The sequence below is a fragment of the Symphalangus syndactylus genome, chromosome 6 (genome assembly GCF_028878055.3).
Source record: "Symphalangus syndactylus isolate Jambi chromosome 6, NHGRI_mSymSyn1-v2.1_pri, whole genome shotgun sequence".
Taxonomy (NCBI): domain Eukaryota; kingdom Metazoa; phylum Chordata; class Mammalia; order Primates; family Hylobatidae; genus Symphalangus; species Symphalangus syndactylus.
Window position 1 is genome coordinate 64,743,238 of NC_072428.2, and position 27,564 is coordinate 64,770,801.

Here is a 27,564-nt window from a genome sequence, read left to right on the forward strand (position 1 = left end):
TGAGTACAATAGGTGTTCACAGAATTGTCATTGTCACAGCATTTGTAGAAGCAAACCACTGGAAAAAATATTTATGTTCATTAGTGTTGAATACAGTCTTAATGTAGGCATTAAAAACATTCCTGTGTAAGTAAATTTGATAACACATAAAGACAGCCACAAGATATTATTAAGTGAAAAAAATTCATTATCATTGAATATAGTTTTAATGTAGGTATTAAAAACATTCCTATGTAAGTAAATTTGATGACATATAAAGATAGACACAACATATTATTAAGTGAAAAAAGCTAGTTGAAATAATAGATATAGTTTGATTCAGTTTTTGTGAATAATAAAAAATATTAAGTATGATCCCAATTTTACTTAGTAGAGAATGAGATTAAGAGGAGTCTAGAAACATATGCCAGGGAATTTGTTCAATATCATTTATGAATAATATGTCTACGTAAAATTTTTATTTTCTCCCACTATTTCATGTTTTCTAAATGACATTAAGAATTATTAATGATATAAGCTGAGCAATAGTTATAAATCTGTATATATAGTTTGATGCCAATTTAGTAAGAGGCATATCTGTACATCCATAGGTTAAGGTGGAAAAGTTACCAACATGTTAATAGTGCTTTATCTGAATGGTGGGATTATGGGTACTTTTGATTTCCTTAAATATATTTTTTTGTATTTAATTTTTTTTTTTGTTTTTTGAGACGGAGTCTCGCTCTTTCGCCCAGCCCGGAGTGCAGTGGCGCAATCTCGGCTCACTGCAAGCTCCGCCTCCCAGGTTCACGCCATTCTCCTGCCTCAGCCCCCCGAGTAGCTGGGACTACAGGCGCCTGCCACTGCGCCCGTCTAATTTTTTGTATTTTTAGTAGAGACGGGGTTTCACCGTGTTAACCAGGATTGTTTCGATCTCCTGACCTCGTGATCCGCCCGCCTCGGCCTCCCAAAGTGCTGGGATTACAGGCGTGAGCCACCGCGCCCGACCTCAAATGTCTTCAGTTATGCAAATATATTCTGTTACTAACAAGATTCTATTTAAAATTTAGTCTACTTTGGGGAAATTATGTGCTAGCTAAAGCCATTTTATAGAAAAGATGACACAAAATTAAAGCAAATTTACAGCAAGTGTAGTCTTTTTTACTGGTGCATCTATTCACTCAACATATTTACTGCCCTTAGAAAACACATTGGGAGGCTATGAACATGGTGGAAAGAGCACAAGCTTTTGGGCTAGAAGATCTGGGTTCAAACACTGTTCTTCCACCTATCTGTGTGACTACAGGGAATATCCCTATTGCCTTAATCTTGGCTGCCTTATCTGGAAATGGCTTTTTAGGACCTACCTTATAGGGCTGCTACAGGATTAAATGAGATAATATATGCAAAGCCTTCACAAATCACCTGCCATATGGTACATACTAAGCAAACAACTATATTTATGTACCAGATACTAATCTAGGTGATATGGAAGATAAAAATCTGCTCTTGACATAAATTCTTCCCTTAACCATTACTTCGTCTTGGAGATGTGTGTATGTATTTGACAAAATAAGCTAAAAATGACTAAGCATTATGGGAGGGAAATAGACACTCTTCCTTCACTGACAAAACACATTCTTAAGGCAACCATACATATGGCTTTCCCGTTTATGCTCTTTTAAAGTCTCAGAAATCACCACTAAATGTATTCATATAATCAAACACTGCCTGTTCTGCCAAAACCTTTTGAAAAGTAAATAAATAAATAAATAAGAGCTGTTTTCTTGTACACTGTTGGCCAAAGTCTTTCAAGCAGGTTGAGTAAGATCACAAATTAAACTGAGGGACAGATGACTAGTCATGAAGCCCAACAAAGACAGCATTAATTGCCTGTTGTGAGGATCTAGAGAAAACTGTGCTTTATTACCGATCCTGACTGGCCCAGTACAGCCAATGGAAGTTAGAGGTGCTGTTAAGTGAACTACTGGAATGAGGACACAGGGAATAACAGAACTAGATGGAAGAGATTTTTTAAAAAGGCTAGCAATAGAGCCAAACCTTCTGTCTATTATATCTAACCAATCCGGAATAGATTCAACAGATGAGAGAAGTTTTAGGACAATACATTCCAATCACAGCTTAGATAGACACCAGGAAACAAAACTGTTAGAGAGCTGTAATAAAAGCCAGGCACAGTGAAAAGTAATGGTCAAAATATCAAAGAGCCAATGGGCTCCACAGAATCTTGAGGTTAGCCCAGAACACCTCCGTGCAGCAGGGTGGTATACAGAATATAAAATTTGGAGCAAAGTCACCCCATAATCTTCCCTTTTGCCTCCTTAAGAAATATTCTATAAAATCTATGTGATTTGCCTAAAATCTGGAATTAGGTTTTTTAGATGGTGAAGTAGAGGAGGGAAATGGTTGAATTCCAGATTATTACAAGAATGAAGGGTCCCCAAATTTCTTAGTCACTCTATGGTCACAAATACCAATACCTTTAATCTTTACAACAACAAACTTTCACGGTGGATATTACATATAGCTTTTTCATAATGGTGGCACATGGTGGCGCGTGCCTATAATCCCAACAACTCGGGAGGCTGAGGCTCGAGAATCGCTTGAACTCGGGAGGCAGAGGTTGCAGCGGTCCAAGATTTCATCACTGTGCTACAGTCTGGGCAACAGAGGGAGACTGTCTCAAAAATAAATAAATACATAAATAAATGGGAGGGAGTAGGATAATTGAAATATTAATGTGTGTTTTGAGCTTCCTGTTTTTTCTTCCCAAGTCTGAAGCAGACAACCAGACCTTTATATTCCCTTCCCTCAGTAGAGATCTGTAATACAGGAAGAAAGGCAGAATTTTCCCAAAGACTTCTCTCTTCCAGGTTTTCATTCCTCAAAAATCTGAGCTCCTAAAGTGTTGATGCTCAGGGTGAGCTCTGAGAGAAAAGGCAGGCAAGATAGAGCCTATTATTATATATTTGGATTTAAAGAAAATAAAATAATCTCTATCAAAATGTATTTATAAAGTGCATATCTGCTACAGGTGTTTTTAAATAGCAGACGCCTTTAGTTGTAAAATCTTAACACTGCTGTACAAATTCTGTATTTGGTAACTCTTGCTCAGGAGCAATGATTTTCTTTGCACATTATCACTAGTAGTCTCAGTGGTTTAGGGTCGTCCGCTATTTTAATGAAAACTTACCCTATGAGAGAAATGCCTGTGTGTGTTTGTGTGTGTGTGTGTGTGTGTGTGTGTGTATGTGTGTGTTTTCTAATGTGCTTTTACTTTTTACATTTTGCTTTTACTTCTGGTAATATGATTTTCCTTCACTCTTTCCTTCTTTCCCTCTTTCCCTCCTTCCTTCCTTCCTTCCTTCCTTCCTTCCTTCCTTCCTTCCTTCCTTCCTTCTTTTTCTCTTTCTCTCTTTCATTCATTCTTTTTTTTTTTTTTGACAGAGTCTCACTCTGTCGCCCAGGCTGGAGTGCAATGACACAATCAAGGCTCACCGCAACCTCTGACTCCCAGGTACTAGCAATTCTCCTGCCTCAGCCTCCCGAGTGGCTGGGATTACAGGTTCCCCCCAACACTGCGGGCTAATTTCTGTATTTTTAGGAGAGATGTGGCTTCACCATGTTGGCCAGGCTGGTCGAACTCCTGACATCAGGTGATCTACCCGCCTTGGACCCCCAAAGTGCTGGGATTACAGGCTCGAGCCACCACACCTAGCCAACTTCTGATAATATGATTTTCTGAGGTCAAAGACACAGTGAATTTAAGCCAGTGATTCCCAAATCTACCTGTGCATCAGAATCATCTGTGGATATTTTAGTTCTGTTTTTGATACTTATGTCCCACTTCCACCCTGGACATCCAGATTTGGTAGATCTGGCATGGGGCTAAGGACTCTGTTTTTTAAAGAGATTTCACACGTGACTAATGGGCTGTCAGAGTTGAGAACTACAATTAGACCTGCTCTTTTTGAAAAAGGTCTGAAATAGTCACATTTTTGAATGACATTAACTCTTTCAGTACTATAGAATACAAATTATTGCTCTAACTTATTTTGACTTAATTATATTCCATGGATAAATGTTAATATTTGTAGAGTGTAAATATTAAGTTCTTTTTTCAAGGAAAGAAAAAAATAGTGACTTTCATTATTTCACTGGTGAATACACACACATGCACACACACGGTAATTCTTTAAAAATTTTTGTAAGCAGAATTTAAACAAGTATTTTTCTCTAAGCTGCAGAAAACAATGGTTCTGGGGATAGCCCTACCTTGCTTTAGTCGGGCAGACCACATTCTCACTGTGAGTGCCACGCTCAGTTGCAACTCCTACATAGTTTCCCTTAGTTCTCACAAATTTAAATTCAGTATAACCTTATTAGAGCTACTCTCAACATTATATGGATTTAGATGTATACTCTGTATGAAACTTCAACAGTATATGATCCAAGTTAATATTATGCAGTGAAGCCATGGAATTAATGCCACTTCTGGGAACTGGAAAGCATCATGATAGATGTTGCTATCCATATATTTAATTTCTGTGCCTATATAATGATGCTCTACAAAAATAACCACTGCATTTACTTTTTAAAATTTATGATGCCTGAATAGGAAACCTGAATATTTGGGGAATGCAAATATTTGTGATTACTCAACATTCTAGATTTTTTTTAAGTTTTGTAATGAATAATCAGTTTCTTTAACACATAGACTTTTCTTTTTGCATGACTTTTACAATTAGGCCTGGTTTTTGACAGATTCTTCTTAATTAACATCAATATATGTTTTTAAATGGCATTGAAATATAGAGAAAACATCACTGAATCAATATAAAGTCACAAAATCTATTCTTAATACAGGTATAAGTGTAGTGTAAATGTATGTTTTATTAGGCTAGCTGGAAGAGTGCTTCCCCCGCATTCACTTCTTAACCTCACTCTACCACTCCCAGCTAGCTCAACTATCATCACAGTGGAAGCCAGTCCTATAATCACTATGGTTTCCTGGACTAAAAGTCAACGTTAATAATAATAATGGCCACCCTGAATGTAGCTCATTTTGTGCCAGGCTCTGTTTGAAGTGTTTTACATGGATTAATTTATTTAATCCTGATAATAACCCATGGCATAGGCATGGATGGGGAAACTGAGGCACAAAGAAGTTACATAACTCATCCAAAAATAGCTAGTAAATGGTGAGCCCAGAATCTTTTGAGTCTAACATCTGTTCTCTTAACCAAAATGTTATCCTCCTTCTGGCTTCTGGCTTCTGAGTTTGTCACTTACTTTCTAATTGTCAAAGGTGAAATCGTGGAATCTATCATCTCAGGTTCCAAATCTGTACAATAGATATAATGGCATCTCTCTGTCCATTTTGTATAAAGTCATAGGAATTAAAATGAGAAACAGGAAAGTATCTGTGCAGTACTTGATAGCTGTGACAGTTTACTAATACTATTATAAATTCAGAGCAAGGCTTCGCAAAATTGGCTTTGAAATCTTTCACTATCACATTTATTTCAGCTATTTCATTTTGCCTTCATCTCTTATCTCAAGGTGGAAAATGAGACTTTAGAAAAAGATTAAAGCAAACCAAAAAATAAAATCTCAGGCTCCAATGGATCAGTTGATAACATTCCCATTAGGAAGGAGTATACATGAGAAAGGACTCACATTGTTCTACTTCAAGGTCAATCCAATTATTTAAAGAAAACCTAGGATGGGGGTGGATATTTAAATGTTTACATGCAGTGAGACACCCTCACGACCACAGCTAAGTTCTTTCAGCAAACGCTCATTAAGGCAGCCACACGGGGTCTGGTGTAATGGCCAGAATGACGGGCATTAAGGACTGACTCCCTACCTGGCACTCCATGGAAGTTGATTGCTTTCTGGAACAGGTTGTGTTTCTGGGAAGAGGCAACCACATAAAACTTTAGTTCTACCTTTCTGAGTAAAAGAAAAACCAAGACTAGCTTGAAACAGAGAGAAAATTCCAGAAATCTTAAAGTTAATAATGCTACCGATGTAGTACTGGAAAAAAAAAGCCATACTTGAGTTGGTCTGACTCTTGATCTTGTTATATACCAACTGCATGTTAATAGCATAAAGATAAGGATTTTGGAGCCCAACTGCCTATGTTTAGACAACAGCTTTGCTCATTACTAGCTATGGAGGCAAGTACTTAACTGCTCTGTGCCTAGCTTTCATCTGTAAAATGGGAATAAAAATAGGATTTACCTCATGGAGTGATGGGAAGGTTAATGGGTTTATATACGTAGAGTGTCTAACACATTGTTATGCTGGACAAATATTTATCTTTTTCACTAATCTTTCTTGCTTCTGCTTACTCATGCATAAAGTGAAAATAATAATACCAATCGCAAAAATTAATTGAGATATTTTATGGAAAATACTTAGCATAGATTGGCATATATATGGTAGAAATTCAGTAAATGACAACAATTATTAACATTAATTCAAAATGAATTTTTACATTTTTTCTAATATTGTTGTCCCCATGGTCTCCAGTGTTGATTAGAAATAATTTACAAGAGAGTATGAAACATTCTTTTTCTCTAATGGGTTTAGAAGCACTGTAGAAACGAAGTAAACTAACTGAGATTGTAGGTTAAATGTGATAATATATGAAAGGTATCCAGCACCAAGCAGATCTCAACAAATGGTGTTCCTTTCCCATAGCTCTTTAAGATTCAATACCATGTTGTATGTGATAACTACACAAATAGGTTTTAAATCTAATGATCTTTTCCCTTCCTTACTGCCATTTTCTTGGATTAATATCTTTTTAGATTATCAACAATAAAAAATAAGAATTGTTGCTCCTGTGAGGATGGGGAAGGAGGAAGCAATTTAACATACGTTAAATGCCAATCATTTGATTTCCATATGGTATCTCTATTTTTCAACACCACCCTGCCAACTAAGTTATTATCTCTTAATTACAGGTAAACAAACCAAGGGATAAATAGCCCAAGGTCATAGAACCATTTAATAGTAGAACCTTTAATTAATCTTTAGCAAATTTCTAGGATACAATGTAGTATTATTAACTATAGTCACCATGCTGTATATTAGATTTATAGCACTTACTCATCCTGCATAACTGAAACTTTGTATCTTTTGACTAGTATCTTCATGTTTCCCCCTTGACATGTGCCTAGGCTTACCCAGTTCCAAAAGTCATGCTACTTCCTTCCGCTTACCTTCCTGCCTCTAAAGAAATAAATATCGTAGAAATACTAGAATTGAAAAAAAAATGAATTACACAAGACTATGGGTAGGGCCTTCAATAATGGACCTTTAAAAACAACTGGGATTAATCATCATAAGTTTTATAAGTTATAATTTGGAGCCTAGTTCCCAGATGTTAAGCCTAATCTATTTACCTCTTATTTTCTATATGGACTGTACATTTTATATAATGTTTGATCTCTTGTAGCTTCCATCACTTACCAGCTGAGTCAGCCTTGGGTTAGTCAACATCAGTTACCTCATGTGTAAAAGGGGGTAATTATAGCTGCCTCCTGGAATTACTATGCAAATTAACCAATGTATATAAAAGCACTTTGTAAACTGAAAGGTATTACACAAATATCAGTTATTACTATTACCATAATTCTTATGAATTCTAAGAAGTATTTAATTAATATATGCTCATAACTGAAGATGTTCTGGCCCTGAATATTGTTTGTAAAAAATACAAGCAAACGGTCAGGTGCAGTGGCTCATGCCTGTAATCCCAGGACTTTGGGAGGCTGAGGTGAGTGGATCACTTCAGGTCAGGAGTTTGAGACCAGCCTGACCAACATGGTGAAACCCTGCATCTACTAAAAATACAAAATTAGCTGGGCATGGTGGTGCGTGCCTGTAATCCTAGCTACTTGGGAGGCTGAGGCAGTAGAATAGCTTGAATGTGAGAGACGAGGTTTCATTGAGCTGAGATCGTGCCATTGCTCTCCAGCCTGGGCAACAAGAGTGAAACCCTATCTCAAAAAACAAGCAAACAAACAAAAACAAGCAAATGGCTTGGGCCATAGAATAAATAGAACTCTTGCTTAAATATCCTTGCGTGTACCTTTTACAATATCGTCTCCCCTTATACCCTGGACCCTACTGAAGCTGTCACAAGGAAGTCTTAGATACTAGTGGCTAATTCCTGTTGTTCCTTTCCAATCTCAGTCACCCCCTGGAAGAAGCTGTTCCTGACTCATCAGTCTGGATTAGATGCCTTTTCTGAACTCCACATAGCTTTCAGTACTGCTCTCCAACACAGCATGTATCACCTCTATTATATTTTTGAGTTTACTTGCCTGCCCCGCCTCTACACTTCAACTTTACTGTCTTTTTGAAGACACTAAACACTGGCAAATATTTGTTGAATAAATCTAAGTATAGAAAGTGAAAGATTGAATAAATGAAACGAGAGATTAATAAAATAAATGAATAGAAATGGCAAGAAAAAGGAGAAAGAGAAAACACGGGAATTAAAGATAAATTAAGAGACATAAGCATTTAAATTAGATACAGTATTAAAACAAGCATTTCCATATACAGCTGATGGGAATGTAAACTGAGACCAAAAAAATTCAATAAACCAATCTGACAGCAATATCAAGAGTTCTGTAAATGTTCATTAATTTTACTATATTCAGTACACAAATGTTTACTGAGTATTATATATGTTCCAGACACTCTTACTTGTGCTGGGGCTAATCAATGTGCAAAACAGATAAGTCCCTGAGTCATAAAGCTTATAGCCCAGCGCAGGATGACAGACAACAAACAAATACTCAAATAAAAATGATGTCAAGCAGGAATAAGCACTAGGGAGAAAAATAAAAGGGAATACAGGACAAAAGGGTGATCATGGATGGGTGATATTTATCTGGGGTCTGAGATGGCTTCTCTGATAAAATGGCTTTTGACCAGAGAGCTGAAGAAAGAGAAGCAAACCATGTGGATATGTGGCCATGGAAGGGAAAAACATTCAAGGCAGCAGGAGTGGCAAGCACAAACTTCCTGAAGCAAAGTATGCCTACTGTGATCAAGTAGCAAGGAAGTCTGAGTATCAGTGAAGGGAGTGGTGGGGGATGAGGTCAGAGCAGCCAGCTGGAGTCAAATCATAAAGAGCCTCATAAACAAGGGCTTTAGATTTCACTCCAGATGACGTGATCTGAATTTAAAAGAGTAATGTTTGGTGCAGCATGAGTAACAAAGGCAGAAATGGAAGCTGTTTAGGGAGCTATTGCAATAATCAAATGATAGATGATATGAATTGACTAGTGTGCTGGTAGTGGAATGTGGCACACTGTGAATGTATTTTGAAGATAAAACCCATAGAATTTGTTGATGGACTACATATGGAATATGAAAGGTGGAAAAAAAGAGAAGGCAAACCCCAAGTTTGTGACCTGAGCAACAGCTCCCATAGAACCGCCATTTATTAAGAAGAGGAAGACAGGCTGGGTGTGGTAATCCAATTACGCCTGTAATCCCAGCACTTAGGGAGGCCAAGGCAGGGGGATCTCTTGAGCTTGGGAGTTTGAGACTAGCCTGCCCAACATGGTGAAAACCTGTCTCTACAAAAAATACAAAAATTAGCTCAGTATGGTGGCATGTGCCTGCTATCCCAACTACTTGGGAGGCTGAGGTGGAAGAATTGCTTGAGCCCCAGGAGGTTGAGGCTGCAGTGAACTGAGATCAAACCAATGAACTCCAGCACGGGGGAAAGAGTGAGACCCTGTCTCAAAAAAAAGAGAGTAAGACTATGGAAGGGCAGACTGGGAATAAAAAGCAAGAGTTTGTGTTTGGACATATTAAATATGCAATGTTTATAAGACAACCAAGTGAGATGCTGATTAGGCAGTGGAAATTTGGCATTTATATTAAATGCATATATAATCAAGAGATGAAGGCAGAAAGATTGTATAAGCATGATAAGAAAATCCTAAAAATAAATATCTATTAATAGGAAAGTAATTATGTAAAGTATGGTTCAGTTATACGATAGGCCATTATACAGCTACTAAACGTGTTTTTGAAGACTCAGAACGTTAGAAAATTCTCAGGATATAATGTTAAAGCAAAAAAAAAAAAAAAAAAAGCGAAAACTCTCTCATTGTACATAGTATGGTCCAAATTACATAAATAAACATACAGACATGGAAAAAACTCAAAGGAAAATATTTCAAGTGATTATCTCTCTGTGGTAGGAAAAATAGTAATTTTAGTAGTTTTTCTTTATATTTTTGTTTATTTTACAGTTTTTCTACAAATATATATTACTTTTATAATCAGAGAAAATGAAATTAGACAAAAATAAAACATTGAAAGAAAAAAATTAAGGAGGGCTATAAGGTAGATTAGTAGGTAATAAAAAGCAAATGGATATAAAGATGGAAAAAATATCTGGAGAAATATATGAAGCAGTATTTTCAAGATGTGTTTTTATGCAGTTATAGTTTGCCCCATTATCTATATTAATACAATTACCTAGAAGCAAAAAATGAACGACATAACCCAAAACTTACGAAATTTATAAATTGATAGTGTCGTAAGAATGTCCTTGGAATGCAATGATTGTATCTCACAATTTTCCTATATTTTGTTCAGGTAATTACTAATATTAATATAGTAACCTCACCCACAGCAGCTAATGACATAGGACAGGAGTCTTCAACCCCCACTATCGGTCAGGTCTATGGCCTGTTAGGAACTGGCCACACAGCAAGAGGTGAGCTGTGAGCTTTACTGCCTGAGCTTCCCTTCCTGTCAGATCAGCCTCTGGCATTAGATTCTCAAAGGAGCGAACCCTATTGTGAACTGCACATGCGAACGATCTAGGTTGCATGCTCTTTATGATAATTGAATGCCTGATGATCTGAGGTGGAACAGTGAAACAGTTTCGTCTGGAAACCCATCCCAACCCTGCCACCTGTCCATGGAAAAATTGTCTTCCATGAAAGTGGCCCCTGGTGCCAAAAAGTTGGGGACCACTGATACATGAGATGGCAGGAAATCACCCAGGGATTGCAAAGTGTCATGGACAATTGCTAAAGTATACATCTGTGGGCATTTAGGAATCAGCTATCTTCTTGTCCTATATTATCACCTTATGGATGTATGAATATGAAAATAAACTCCTAGAAGAAGAGACTGTGTCTGTTTTCTTGAGTCACAGTATACACCCTCTTTCAGTGTCATACAGATTATGGCCAGAAATAAGCTGCACATTGTGTTCGTGATAGTGGTTAACTTGTAAGAGGATACGGACCAACTGATGGTTGGCTTCTACAGCGGTCCCTCCAAAATTCTCCATTGCCTATCATCAATCCTTTTTTGCATCAATGAACTAAAGAATGAAAGCAAGGATGCACTTACTCCATTAAAAATGTAATGCAACATTGATTAAATAATTATTCAAATTTTACATGTATAGCAACAATAGCTATATATATGCAATAACCATTTCCATAAAATTATAGAGCATAGTGTTGTGTGTTTATGTCTGGCTAACTCATGAAGCACATGGGAAATGGTAACTATCTATAGGAGACAGTTTTAAATTTCTCATTACTATTGCATTTTTGCTAATATTTATTTCCTTGAAAGCAAACAGCAGCTTAACGTGTTTTCTAATATATATTTGAATGTTCCCCTTGTGAATTAAGATTTGTTAGATTCCCCATTAGTGTACCCACTCTCTCTGCTTCCTAATTCTAGTAGGATAGTTCTATGAATCATTCTTCATGGTTTACGTAAGTAAACCTAAGTGGTTTAAAGTTTTGTGAGGTTAAAGTTTTCTCTTTATTGTTTATTTACATTAATAAAGAGAAAACTCTCCTTGAGGCTTCCACATAACGATCTATCTGTCTCACTAGTTTTGTCTCACTCTCCCCTTTCATTTCTATACTTTACTTCAAAACATACATTATAGTACCAGTCTCTATGTTGGAGAAATCAGAAATGCAACATAGAGCAAAACAAAATCTCAGAGACATTTGTTCGTGAATCTTTAATTTGGTTAAGTTTTATAATGAACTTTGTAAAGTCTGTAAGGAGTCTGATGTCATGTTTTGCAGAACTTTTTAAGGGAAAAGCTACCTAGAGTTAGCTATTGAGAGTCACTATGAATTTTTTAAAAGGGCAAAATCAACAAATTTTCCATCAAACAATCATATTTTAGAAAGAGGGGAAACTGATAGACTAGTTTATACAATATTTGGTTCCACTGAATTCTGTATTAGATTTTCATTGCAGCTGGTATTAGATATTCATTGTAGTCATAAAAATTAAGATTCTCAGTAAAGCTGTCAGACTATATGACTCTCTGTAATAAGATATTCTAATGTGTTCTGCAAGATAAGTAAGTTGAAAAATCTATATACATAGATTACAACATGTTTGAGCAGCTGAAAAATATTGTTGGCTACAGTTCCATAAATAATTAGAGGATATTTACCAAAAAGTGGTTTTATTTGTATCATAGTTCATCTTAAAATCCTTGTTTTTTCAATAGTATTAATAACAGCAGACAATTATCAGGTACTTATTTTTTCCAAGCATGTTACATGTACTAACTTAGTTTATTGTCACAACAAACGTATGAGGTAGAAAGTATTATTTTGCCCCTTTTATAAGTGACAAAACTGAGGCAAAGGGGAGTTACATAACTGACTCAAGGTCACACAGCTAGGAAATGGTGTGATTCAAACCTAAGCATGGTAGCTCCAGGACCCACACACCTAATCACTCTGTTATTCTACTATAATTCTAAAGCAGGGTCAGTTGCCTGCTTAGGGTACCCTAGCTGTTTTCCACCACACTTGACTAAAAGTGATAGTGACAGGAGGCAGCCAACTGCCTAGGCAGATAGGGATGGGTAACCAATGAAACCCCACCTTCAAGCAAAAATAACAGCCTAAAACCCACGGCCCAAAGTGATAACTTCTATTCCTGTTCACCCACTCTCTCCCAATTGGTTCTTTCTGGATAATGCCTTTTTACCAATCAAATGTTGTCTTTTCCAAAACTACCTATGGCCTGTCCTGCCCTCATCCTACGCATATAAAGACCCTAGACTCAGCCAATAGTTAGTGAACTGGGAGATGCAGACCCTCCCTCAACTGAAGTGGACACCATCTAATCAGCTGCCAGTGCAGCTAGGATAAAAGCAGGCAGAAGAACATGGAAAGACTAGACTGGCTTGGTCTTCCAGCCTACATCTTTCTCCTGTGCTGGGTGCTTTCTGCCCTCAAACAACAGAATCTAAGTTCTTCAGCTTTGGGACTCTTGGACCTTTGACCGCAGACTGAAGGCTGCACTGTTGGCTTCCCTACTTTTGAGATTTTGGGACTTGGACTGGCTTCCTTGCCTCTCAGCTTGCAGATGGCCTATTGTGGGAATGCACCTTGTGATCATGTGAGTCAATGCTCCTTAATAAACTCCCCTTATGTATACATCTCCTCTTATGCATCCATCCTATTATTTCTGTTCCTCCAGAGAACCCTGACTACAGCCTGACTTCAGGGAAGAAGGCCTGTTCTTCCTGTCCCCTCTCTGGCTCCCCTCCCTGCTGAGAGAGGTTTTCATTGCTCAGTCAAATTCTCTGCCTTCACTATCATTTAATCATCTGTGTGACCTCATTCTTCGTGGATGCTGGACAAGATCTTGGGACCACTGAGTGCAGGTACCCAGAAAGGCTGTCACACCAGACCTTGCCATCACCAGAGGAGGGCAGCCGCCCCTCCATGAGGCAAGGGGCCAACTGAGCTGCTAACATACTGCTGTCTGCAAATGGCAGAACTAAAAGAGTACTGTGACACCCTCTCTGGGGCTTAGGATTACGGGCACCCTCACCTGGATGCCACCACGCTCCCCTCCAGGAGACATGCCTGGTCTGGCCATGGGCCCCACCTGGAGCTTGCTCATGTGCCAGTGCCTGAAGCAACCAGCTGGATCCCACACTCACTCACTCACTCACATGCTCCCTCCCACAAAGGGTTGAGGACAGTGGGCAGGGTTGAGAAAGAGTGCCCCTATCTCGAGTCCAGTTAAGGGGACAAGAGAAATCCTGCATCAAAAGCATGTAAGAAAAGATTTCTTTCCTGTATAAGAAGAAACTTCTAGTTCATTCAGGAACGGTTTTAAGTCATTAAATGTAAACTAAAAAGAAGAGAGGCTAGAACATGCTTGTACTGTACTCTGATGAGGTGTTGTCTGATCCTTCAAGAGCTTGTTTCTAATGGGTACCATAAACCTTGAGCCATTATTAAGGGACAGTTTATATAAAACCCAATTAATAAATGGCAAGTTTGTGTAACTTAGCTCAATGTTTCTCAAACTTGGGTACTTAAGTGTACCTTGGGGTTTGTGGTATTTGCCAGGGATTACGAATACCTTCAGAAAACCTTTCTGGTGTGTCGATTTCATTTTAAGACTTGGAAGAAAAATAATGTAGTTTGTAATAAGGATATTTTTACTTTAAAGCAAACAATATTCTGCAAGCTTTTGTGATAAAATATACAAGATTTTATGTGTTTTATGCTTGGGCAGAAATCTTCATGTTCTACCTCAGAGCCTGAGGACAAGAAGTTTATTTTCTAAGTTAAGGGCATGTGAGTAGAAACATTCGACGAACAGTGGTCTGGCTTCTAACCAGTTCTAATCCACAAAGTCAAATAGTCAGAGATAAGAAAAACAAAACAAGAAGAAACAAATAACAAAACAAGAAGAAACAAATAACAAGAAGAAACAAAGAACAAATGTGTTCCTGAAAGACTGCTCCATAGGTAATAAAAACTATAAAAATGGTCAGTGGTCAAAACAGTCTGAATAAGCCAGTCTGAATAAACCTTGCTCTGAGATATAGCTCGGATTTCTCTATTCCTCTTCTCTTCCATTGCTACCCCTCACTTCAGTCCCAGATGTCATAATCTTTTCCCTGTTTTTTTCAGTGGTCTCTCTACTCCACACAGCAGCCAGAACTTTTTTTTTTTTTTAAAAAAAACATAAATCAGATCAGTTTTCCTGATTAGTACTCTTCAATGAATTCTCAATGCACTTAAAATTAGACCTACACTTTCTCATTACCTGTAAAGTCCTACATCTTCTGCTTCCTGCTTCCTTATCTAACCTAATTTTCTGCCTGCTCCCATTACCTCATCTCTTTCTAGCCAAACTGGACTTCTTTATGTTGCTGGAACACACTAAACTTATTCCTGCCTCAGTGACTTTCGTTTTGCTATTCCCTCTCCTTGGAATGCTATTTCTCTGATCCCTAATTACCACTTTCTACTTTTTATTCAGGTCTCAGTCCATATGCTATCTCCTGAGAGAGGCGGTCCCTGGTTATCCTACTTCATCTTGTTCTTTTCCCCAATCACTGCTCATCACATTATCCTATTTTACTTTCTTTATAGCTCTTAGCACTAACTGAACTTAATGCATTTATTTATACATCTCTTATTCAATATACTAAAATGTAAATTCCATGAGGGCAAGCACCTTGACCAGTTTGTTCACCATTGTGACTTTGTTGCTAATAACTATGCTTGACATGGGTAGAAGCTGAATATTCACTGAATGAGCAAATAACTGAATGAAAGAAGGAGAAACGGCAACTTGAATATATATTAGATGGCATGGCTAGTAAGCTAGTGTTCTATAATTCGGAGACAATAGAGTAGACGTGGACTCCAGACTGATGAGATTATGTCTGTTCAGTAAGTGATGGAGTCAAACTGGTGAATATTAGAGTTACAGTTTGGGGCAGTTCTTTTAAAGTGTCTGTAGACAAGAAATCTTTATTGAGGCTTTATTTATATTATGCTTTTTAATGAACTAAATGATGTGAGGGACCAATATGTAGAGGCAGCCAGAAAGACACACTAAATTCACAGCTAGGTGAACTTGGTTTCTAACACTGAGAAATACATCTCTTACAGTTATAATTTAGGTCCCTGGGTTTCATAATGCTATTTATCACATTCATAACTTAGGAAATTAGGTCCCTACATCTTGAAAGAACAGTTTACTTTGCATTACCAATCTTTTTTGTTTCATTTTAGTACTGTTTGCATATCCTAATTATTTTCAGCCAGATAGTGATGATGTGTGGTTTGCCTCTCTTCTGAGTAACTAGGGAAAACTTGGCCCAGTAAAGATAGAACTTATAGTTACAGGTAATGTACAAAATAGACACTGTTACCAGGTAATCCTTGATTGGATATAGTTTTTCATAATTGCTACTTTCTTACTCCAGCCAAAAAAATAGTGCACGTATACGTGAGCTCTAAATCTGACTGTACTACTTACAAATACTGGACCAGGGAAAGCCAACAAATCACTGTGGGCCCTGTGTCCCTAGCCCATCCAAAAAAGGGAAATTAGACTCTATATTTATTTATGGCCCTTTCTATTCTGACAGTCTATAATGCCTGAGACAAAAACAATCTCAGTATTGTTGTAATAGCTTTGTTTTCCAAAAATTGAAAACCAGATATCTACATCACAATGAATGCTGATTTACAGGGACTCAGCAAGCATGCTACTAAGAGATTGTATCCAAAACTTTTTTTATTTGTGCCTTTTCTTCTAAATTCATGGAAAAATAAAACTTCCCAGTTTATGCAGGTGTACACTTCTTTAATAGAAATAGATTAAAAAATCTACCTAGGTTATTGTAGAATTATTTGAATCAAAATTGCTTTAAAATTCTTACTGTACATCCATAACAAATGTGACTATAAATCAGGAAAATAGAGAAACATTTATCACAAAAGATTAAGATATGAATACATGGAACAAAAGTTTTCCAATTTGATGTGATTTTATAGGTTATGGGAAAGTTCCCATTTCACAGACGTGTTTCCCCACTGGCCCAAGTTCCAATATTAGAGATTTATTTTCTTGATTTACTATTTTAGGAAAATGCAAAGTAGGTCGCAAACATAAGCAGCTAAACGAACTTAGAATAATAATTTACAGAGCCTTCCAAAAATGACAACATTCGTACATGTTAACATATTAAAACTTCACAATTCCATGAGGAAATTAGAAGATCCTTTATAGCGAATCTACGGATGAGAAAATCAAGACTCATAGAGATGAATTGACTTGTTCAGAGTTATCTAGGTAGTAAGTGGTAGGATGAGCACTACCAACCAGGGATGCAGGGATGGGGCCTTTGAAAACAGACAGACCTGAATTCAAATTTTGATTCTATTTGATTGCTGTATGCTATGAGGCAATTACTTAACCTCTCTCAGAATTTTTTAATCTATAAAAATCAAGAATAAGAATATCATATAAATAATATAGGAGCAATAATATATATTACAGCACTTATTATTAATGGTGAATAGTAATGATCCTTTTGTTTTTATTACTCTGTAATCTTACAGCTAGGTTGTGTAGCAGAGAAGGAACAGGAATATAAAGATGATGCAAAGGTAGGTACCATTTTCCTCTGTGAGTCTTATATTTCAAGCTCTAATTCTTGCTTTCATTTTATTCTATTTCACATTCTTCTGTGAGTCTACACAATCTATCCCACTACCACAAATGCGCTTCCTCATCTCTTGACTCTCTGACCAATGCCTACACAATTTTCAAGTGCTAATGAGAGTTATATCCTCTTTAAAACTTTCTTTGATGCCATAGATTATTCTTATGGCATTCATGTAAAACTCATATTCATTTAGCAATATTTCCTAAGTGTCTCTTGCGGTGTTAGGGAACTCTGCTAGTGCTACATAAGGGCACTTTAGAGAACTGACCCTAGTTTTGCTTGCTTGTTTCTGTTAGTAATTCCCAGACCTTTGAATTTTACAGATATTTAACATATAAAAAATGAAAACTAACAAAAAGTTGCCAATTTTTCTCTTCTAAGTAAAAACATAATAAATAATTGCATAATTCTTTTACAAAACAAAGGGCATTTTGATTACAAAATATATAATCTCAAGATTTTGAAAAAGATTAATAAATTAGGCTCTGTGGAAAACTTCATGGAGGGGAGTCTGCATAAATTAGGGAACAGGCATTGGGGAATCCATTGATTTACAAATATTTTTTTGCCCCAGTTGGATAGTTCTTAGATGCTATTTCTTATTCAATTGTGCATCTCTAGTGCAGCACCCAGTGTCTTATAGGAAGTATTCAATTAATATTTATGAATGAGAAAGTGAATCTGCCTCTGAGCAAACACCTCTGAGACCCATGGTAATGCCTACAGTGGGAAGCACCTAGGAGAGAACACCAACAATGGTAAGAGAGTGGTGGAGGGGTGTGTATGTGTATGTTTGTGTGTGTGAACTAATATAATTTACTTTAACAGTTTGCCAGGCACCAACCATTCTGATTTTGTAGGGAAATATTAGTGAGACTTTCCTCTAGGGGAACAGGAGAGGAGGCAGGGGCAGGATCTAAGATATTGAGGCATATCTCATGTGTACTGTAAAAATATTTCATGAGACATCTGAAGTAGATTAAGATTATAGTAAGTATAGTTACTGTAAATAGATAACATTCATTGAGTACTTATAATGTGCCAGGCACCGTTCTAAGTTCTTTGCATACATTAGCTCACTTAATCTTTACAACAACCTACTGAGATAGACTCACTTTCTATTCCCTTGTACAGAAGAGAAAACTGAAGCTTGCAGAGGTTAAATGACTTGCCCAGGGTCACACAGTCAGTGGTAGAGGTAGGTTTCAACTATGTTCTAGTTGTGAGGTCCATTTCTAGCCACGTATTTCTATGATGAACATAGTTTTATATGAATTGGTTTTCATTTTCAATATTAGAAAATTAAAACGTTTTCTCTTAGCTAGGATTTTAAAGCTGTTAAGGCACTCAGTTTTTCTACTTATTAATAAAAGCTATGTGACCATAAGCAAGTTCCATAACCTCTTTGAACTTCAATTTCTACATCTCTAAAATGGAGATGAAAGCCTTTTTCTGTGTGTTTTTCGGAGGATTAAATAGAAGTGTATAAAAACAGCTAGCAGAGGGTCTGGATTATGAAGGGGCTTGAATAGATGTTAATTCTCTGTGGGGCCTAGTAACATAAAATGACATTTCTAAATTAAAATCATATCAAATATTAGTAATAGGATGAGAGCAAAGAGATCATCACTCTGGTGGATAAAGGTGCCTGTATTTACAGAATTCCTTAGAGAGCCATGAGGATTATCTTTGCTGCAGCCCTCATTTTAATTAAGAGCATAGAGATCAGACATTTCAGCATAGGAAGAAGCTTGTATTTGATTTACACCATGGATGCACATTTTCAGCATCCAAACATTCCATTCCTTGGCTAAAGATATAAAGAGCTACTTCAGCAAACCTGATATTGCAAAATAAATGGAAAATGCTTAATCATTTAAAAAGATATACCAAAGAACGGAAAGATCAAAGCATGCACATATACCAGTGAGGAAAGCTAACTGGCAGAAAGTCTCTACTTTTTGGAAGGCTGACAAATGACTTCAGTTAGACAGGCAGGGTATAAAACCAAAACAACCCATCTATCATTCTTTACACACAAACACATATCGAAATTAAGCACACATATGTACATGTAATCTCATTTTTGATAAAAGTATTGTTCATAGAGAAAAGTTGTGGAACAATGTGCAAAATATAAACTTATTTTGTAAAAATAATGTCAGGCCCCACGTGTATCTGAAAATACATTTGTATATGTTTGTAAGAACATGGAGAAGGTATGAAAAGTTTATGCCAGGTCGTCACCTTGGGTACCCCGGGACAGGTCACTCTGGAGGGAGTTTGGGGGAAATTTTTGTTCCTTGATCATCTTTGTATTCCTTTGCCAAATGTAATGACCAGTTAAAGACAAAAAGTTTTTACATTTACATTTCTTTATCATTCATTTACCCACTGAATTCCACTAACCAAATATATAATATTGGCACGCTACTTCCTTCCTTTTGAATCTCAGCACTATCTTCTCTTCTCAAGTATTAATACTTATCTTACAGCATGGCTGTAAAGCTTAAATGAGATCAGATATAGAAAGTCTTAATAAATGGCAAAGTGATGTATAAGTGTATCTTACTATTTATTCACAAATATTTTGTGATTTTGCTGCCTATCAGAGGACAATGACACAGTTGCAATGCACTTGAGGCAAAACTACAATAAGGTTGAATGGGACTCAGAAGCTTTAGTTAGCATCCAAAACAACACCTGACATGTTAGGCAAATGTGATTTCTTTCTGGTAATAAGAACAAATCCAATTAACCAGCAGGCATATCTGACCTGGTGTAGTCGTCGTCAACAAGCATGTGCTTTGGAATTGGTGAGTACCTTCCTGGAGAGATGGGTGGCAGGGAGGTTTTATATTCTAAAGTGCCATTGTTGCCAGAGAGTAGATGGTTTTCCATTGGTGGAGAATAAGCTAAGAGGTGGGGGAAAAAGAGAAAAGAAACCTGTTATGTGGGTGATTCAATGTGTCATGCTATACTTCAGAAAAATGTATTAAAAACAGAAAGGCTTTGCTGCATGCCAAGGATTTTCTTGTCCTCCAAGAGGTGGGAGTTGTAGTTTATTTGCATTTAATATATAGGAGCACATGGTGACCTTTAGGATAGGAAAGACTTAATAACAGTTAAGTCTGTAATGCCAGTTAGTCTAATTTGGTGAAGAGAAGAACTGGAGAAGAGATCCAGCACACATATTTTCTGAACAATGATTAATTTTCTATTGAAATAAAATGTTAGCTTTCTAATTTCAGAGCTCACATTGTTTTCACATAATTAATATCCAATCATTGAGAGCAAAAGCCTCCTAAGTATCAGGTTCTCCTATGAGACTTTCTCCCAAAATATACTCTATTCCCATCCCACAAAGGCCAAGAACTCTGGCCTTTCTTTTTCATTCCTCCTTCCTAATGTATCTCCCTTTTAGGTGACTGAAAACACCTCCTAACTGGGTCTCTTGCTCCTCTCTCTCTCCTCAAATCCATTTTATATGTTGAGATGAGGTAAAACCTCCTGAAATTCAGCTTGACCACACTATACTCTTACTTAAATGTTCTCCATTGTCGTTATGTATTTAATATAGCATAAACTCTCCTCTTTGCCATTCTTGCAAGATCAATCAATTTTAATATCCCCCAACCACATATCCTATCATCCTCAAACATAGCCTGTGCTTCCTGACATCTGTACCTTTGTTCCACTGTACTATCTACCTATAATTTGCATCTCCTACCTAACCCATCTCAGATGTTGAAATCTCATTCTGAAGATGCAACTGAAATGCCATCCTATGCATATTTTTCTGATGTTCCAAAGACAGATGATATATCTCTTTTCTTTGAGTTCCCAAATAACATTTATATTTACCTCTCCCATGGCATATACATACCTCTTATTCTGCCAAATATTGCTTCTATTTATACATCTGAGTTAGCCTTCCTCCCAACAAAGCTCTTTGAAGGCCATGATTCTATCTCCTCTGCATCCCACATATTACCTTACAATGTGCTTTGTACATACTGAAATTACTCAATACATATTTCTTAGGTTTATTAGATTGGTTTTCTCTCTTTTCTCTCTTTGACATTGACCTTATATGCCCTGCATGAAGTGGCTCACAGACTATCAGGGCTGATTTTGCTATATTCTTCCAGTTTGAAAAACTCTGAAAGTTAAAACTCTTTCATATTCTAAGGTAAGTCTGATCTCAATTTACTGCCAGCTTGAAAACATACATATTTTGGAGGTAAGTTGTTTCAGAGTCATCATTAAGAAAAGCAATAGCTAATGCAATGGGCAGGAAATAAAATTAATCAGCACATTTCTCTCAGGAGAAACATGTAAATCTGAGAGAAGCTGAACAATTTGCTTGAGACCATAGTACTAATTAATGGCCAGTTCTGAAGATGTTCCAAGTTTCCAGTCTCACAAATGGACTTTCAACATTTCAGAATGAGCAAGCTTACTACTGTTGACACAACTGTCCCTTACATTTACGTAACAAAGTAACTTGCTTCTAAATCTAGTCTTCAAAGACAGAAACTTAGTTAAGATTCATGTTGACCTATTAAGAAGAGGAGAACATACGAGGCTTATGCAACAGTGGACTTTTTGAGGACCCCAGCATAGTGTCTCATTAGTTGTTAGTTGTTGCTGCAGAAGTCTCACTTCCAGCTCACCTCTATTGCCATAGTGGCTGATAATTTTCTCCAGTTTTCTTGCCAATATAACAAATTCAAGTAAAGTAAAAGCTATGTGATGGTGATTGAGGATCATAATTTCGCCATTCAATTGCAAGGTCCCCTTTTTCAGGAAGAATCATAGAGCTACCTTTGGTCTATTTGCCAGTCTTTCTTTTCTAATCTACTACTACAGAGATCTGAAGTTGGAAGAAATAATATGATGGCATGAGAGTGATCATGCTTTAGGAGCTTGAGAAATAGCCTTTCAAAATGTGTTGCCCATACACTACTCTAATCACACTGTCCTCAACATTAAGCCTTTCCATAATGGTGGGCATGCCAACTCATTAGGATATCCCATATTCAAACAGTAGGTAAGGGCCTGCAAGGCAACATAGGAGTGGAGTTTAGGATACTCCCTCTGAAGTATTTCCAGAAGTTAACCAAGAGGGAAGGTACAAGTAGAACACTTTGTCAATAGTTTTACAGAATTCCAGTTCTGCAAGTCTGGCATGCTATTTGAAGATGACAATGGTACTTACAGTGAGTAATATCAGGTGGACCATAAGGATCAGTCATATAAATGGTAGTGGGTTTGCCAACTTTTAAATAAACTACCTCTGATGTGTTCTTTAATATTGCTACTGCCTCTTCATGTGTTACTTCTTCTAAACTGTAGTTGTTTACCTGAAAGGGTGAAAAAGATCAATATTAGAGTTAAATCTATGGAGCAGAAGAAAAATATTCAGGCAAGAAGATTCCTGGAATTATAAATTGTGATAATTACTGTCCAGTATCCTTGACAGAACAGATGAATTAGATGCATTAGTCAAAGCAGATAACTACAATCATTGATGCTATAAAATAAGGTTGCTTCTGCCTTTTTTTAAATGAGGAAGTGATATACTATAATGGAATTCAGAATAGTATTTGTGGAAAGGAAAATAAGGAGTCAAATGCCTTTTTTGTTATGCTATAGTTTCTGTGATACAAAAGTAACACATATTAGTGGAAGAAAACTTAAAAAAAGAAGAAAATAAAAATCATTCATAATCTCCCTACTTAGATATATTTCCTTAAACAATTTTGACTTTATTATACACATTGTTTTGGAACCTGCTTTTTAAACCTAGAGTGACTAGCTGTTTGTAGCAGCAATGTAGTTTAACAAGATGACTTTTGTTTTCTGCAGAGCATTATGTTGCATGACTACAGTATAATGATCTAACCAGTTTCTTACTAGTGCATGTTTAGTTTGCTTCTAATTTTTTACAACTATAAATAATGTTGCAATAATCCTTTTTCTATATTCGTGCACAACTCTGATAATATTTCTTTGATATAGATTTACCCATACAAGTGAAACTACTGGACCAAACTATATGAACATTATCAGGGCTTTTGATACTAGTGTGAAAGTGCCTGTTTCCCTCTGGAAAGATGAACCGGTTTACTCTCATACCAGCACTATATGAGAGCCCTCATTTCCTTATAGCTTCGCCAAACCTTGATTTTTTCACTTTAAAATGGTTCTCATCAAAATGTCATTTAATATGAGTCTATTCGGAACACATGTCTTTTCAGGTGAGCAAGTTCAAGGGTACCCTATTGTCATTGTGTTAACAGAAATGCCTCTTTCTTTATTGCATGGAAAAGCCTGTGATACAAATGATACACTGACTTCATGGCAGTGGCATTGCAGTGGGTCTCTGCACCACTTCTCTGAAATGATTTTAAGATAATCTCTCTAAAAAGACTTAAACTTTGAGAAAATTAGAATAAACATTAATTCAGGAAGTATTTCAAATACCTAGGTTATCCGTATCTGGCTACTATTAAAAAAAATAAATTTTATTGTGTATATTTCAGGTTCACAGCATGATGTTATGTCACACATATAGATAATAAAATGGTTACTATAGTGAAGTAAATTAACGTATCCATCATCACAGTTACAATTTTGTGTGACAAGAGCAGCTAAAATCTACTTATTTCACAAAATTCCTAATATAATAAATTTTATTAACTATAGTCTTTATGTTACACATTAGACCTCTAGACTTGTTCATCCTACGTATCTGCTAATTTTTATCCTTTCACCTATATCTCCCCATTTCCCACCTCCCCCTGTAACCACTGTTTTATCCTCTATCTCTGTATATTTGACTTTTATTTTTTAAGATTCCACATGTAAGTGAGATCATGCAATATTGTTCCTTCTGTTCTGGCTTACTTCATTTAGCATAATGTCCTCCAAGTCCATCCATGTTGTGGTAAATGGCAGGATCTCCCATTTTTTAAGGCTGAATTTTTCATTGTGCATATATACCACATTTTCTTTATCCTTTTATCCACTGACAGACACGACGGTCGTTGCCATATCTTGGCTATTGTAAATAATGCTGCATTGAACATGGGAGGGCAGATATCTTTACAAGGTGGTGATTTCATCTTCTTTGGGTATATAACAAGACCAGAGATTGCTGGGTAACATGGTAAATCTATTTTTAATTTATTTAGGAGCCTGCATACTGTTTTCCATAATGGCTACACCAGTCTACATCCCAGTCAATAGTGTACAAGTGCTCCCTTTTCTCCACATCCTCACTGACATTTGTTATTCTCATCTTTTTGATAATAGTCATTCTAACAGTTGTGAAGTGATATCTCATGGCAGTTTAGATTTGCATTTCCTTGATGATTAGTGATATTAAGCACCTTTTTGCATACCTGTTGGACATTTTTGCATCTTCTTTGGAGGAATAGCTATTCATGTCCTTTGTGCATTTTAAAAATTCTGTTAATTGTTTTTCTACTATTGAGTTTTATCAGTTCTCTATAAATTTTGGTTATTAACCTATCATCAGATATATGGTTTGCAATTTTTTTTCCCAATTTGTTTCATTTTGTTGATTGTTTCCTTTGCTTTGCAGAAGATTTTGAGTTTAATGTAGTCCTATTTATTTTTCCTTTTGTAGCCTGAGCTTTTAAAGTGATATCCAAAACATTGCCAATGCCAAGGTCAAGGAAGCTTTTCCCCTATGTTCTTTTCTAGAAATTTTATGGTTTTAGGTTTTACGTTTAGGTCTTTTAGCCAAATTGAGCTGATTTTTGTGTATGGCATTAGAATCTAATTTCATTCTTTTGCATGTGGCACTTCCATTTTCCCAGTATCATTTATTGAAAAGACTAGCCTTTCTTCATCATGTTCTCTTATTTTCTTTGTCAAAAATTAGTTGACCATATATGTTTGGATTTATTTGGCTACCATTTCTTTAATGACATAATTGTTTAATCACTTTCCACTGGTATAATGTAAAATTAAAATAAATGTCCCAAAAGCATTGGACTGAATTCCTATAGTACATATTATCTATTCTATCTAATTAGCACTTTAGCTATACCATAGTTTGCAGCACTACTATTCGTAATCTTTATTATTTTGCTCCATGTTGCTATGTAAGTTCCATGTGCTAGTTTATCCTTGGTGATGTAGTGCAGGTTAGGGACTGTGGAACTGGAGAGAATTGAACCTGACTGATGGGTTTGAGTGCTGGCTGTGAGTTCTCCATTAAGCCGTAAGCTTCTCCAGCACCTCTCACATTTCTGTTCTAGATAAGAGATGTTCCCTTAAATCTTTTTTCATTTCAGTGTCTGGCATTTGTTTATTCACTGATCAAATGTTTACTGCATACCTGTTATGTGTCAGACTCTGGGCCAGATATTAGAGATATGATAAATAATAAAAATGATAATCAATAATCATAGCAAACACATATAGCCCATATTACATGCCAGGCATTATTTTAAAGTATTTTACATATATTAACACAATCAAACCTTCACAATAACTTATGAGGTAGCTATTATAATTACTTTATTTTACAGATGAGAAAAGTGTGTCTCCAAGAGGTTAAGAAACTTGCCCCAAGTCATTGATCTGGTAAGTGTGAGAGGCAGAATTCAAAGCTAGACAGTTTGGCTCCAGAAACCATGCTGTTAACCACTCAGCTATACTACTTCTTCCAGATAGACAGGTCCTTGCTTTCGTGAAACCCACATTAATAATACACAATTGTTTGTGGAATGAATGGATAGAAGAATAGACTCATGCGAAGAGGGAGAATGTAGAGAAACTTCAGGTATGGAGAACACAGTTGATAACGGCAGCCCTTAATAATACAGAAATAACAAAACGATAATAATAATAACTAATGTTTATTTAATACTTGCATGTCATATATTTTAGGAGTACTATGTCATATATTTTGACATGAATCATATAACTTATCATCCGAATAGCTCCAGGAGGTAGATACCATTAATCGGGCAAATTTTACAGATGAGAAAAACTGTTTTTTAAAGAGATTAACTTGCAACAAAGAGGTCACACTGCCTCCAATTGTCAAAGCCATTAGTTGGATCACAAGCATCCTTACGAGATGAAAATGAGATTATATTTGTATGTTGATTCATTAAAAGCTAGAAACCTGTTCTTTCTCCCTTTAGGAGAACAGGGTTTCTTTCCGAGTTTACATATAAAAGTAGAATAAATTCCAACGTATTATAAAAGCTTGAGGAATCATTGTATTTCCTGCTTAATCCAGTGGTAATAGTATATTGCATCATCCTAATACACTGACCAGTCAAAAAATAAATAAGTAAAATGGAAAGCAGCTTAATATATCTCACTGATCTCACTGTCTCTTCAAAACTTTCTTATACATTTGATTAATCATTTATTTTAGGGCCGTTACCACTTGTGCCTAGATAATGATTTATTTTTTATTCTTTTTATTTTTTTGAGACGGAGTTTTGCTCTTGTTGCCCAGGCTGGAGTGCAATGGTACAATCTTGGCTCACTGCAACTTCGGCCTCCCGGGTTCAAGCAATTCTCCTGCCTCAGCCTCCCGAGTAGCTGGGATTACAGGCATGCGCCACCACTGCCAGCTAATTTTGTATTTTTAGTAGAGACAGGGTTTCACCATGTTGGCCAGGCTGGTCTCAAACTCCTGACCTCAGGTGATTCACCCACCTCAGCCTCCCAAAGTGCTGGGATTACAGGCGTGAGCCACCGCACCTGGCCGATCATAATGAATATTTACATGTGATGTTCTATGGTTTAAAATGTATATGAAAGTGGGTGTTTCCTCTTAAAAAAAAAAAAAGATTGCCTAAGGCAGCTTTTAATACTGTGACTATGGCCCACAGAAACATCTATACTGAGAGAACAGAAGAGAAACAGCATCTGGTGGCATAACACAGGGGGAATGAGAAGTCAATAATAATTAAAAATAAAAACCAAAGGCTAGAAACTAACTGGATTAGATTATAAGTGACAGCAAA

The 27,564-nt window shown here is 36.5% G+C and overlaps 1 protein-coding gene across 21 annotated transcripts in view; it reads right to left on the reverse strand.

The window, feature by feature from the left end:
• The window catches only part of DLG2 (discs large MAGUK scaffold protein 2), a 2,194,174-nt gene that overhangs the window by 494,559 nt on the left and 1,672,051 nt on the right, over positions 1 to 27,564 (reverse strand). For all 21 annotated transcript variants that reach the window (XR_008658315.2, XM_055281255.2, XM_055281254.2 and 18 more), the window contains 2 exons: positions 22,761 to 22,905; positions 20,316 to 20,454 (listed from right to left, as the gene is read on the reverse strand). Coding sequence is in view for 20 of the 21 variants with exons in the window: in XM_055281255.2 (XP_055137230.1) it covers positions 20,316 to 20,454; positions 22,761 to 22,905 (284 nt within the window). In the remaining variant the exon portion in view is untranslated. The remainder of the gene's footprint in view (positions 1 to 20,315; positions 20,455 to 22,760; positions 22,906 to 27,564) is intronic.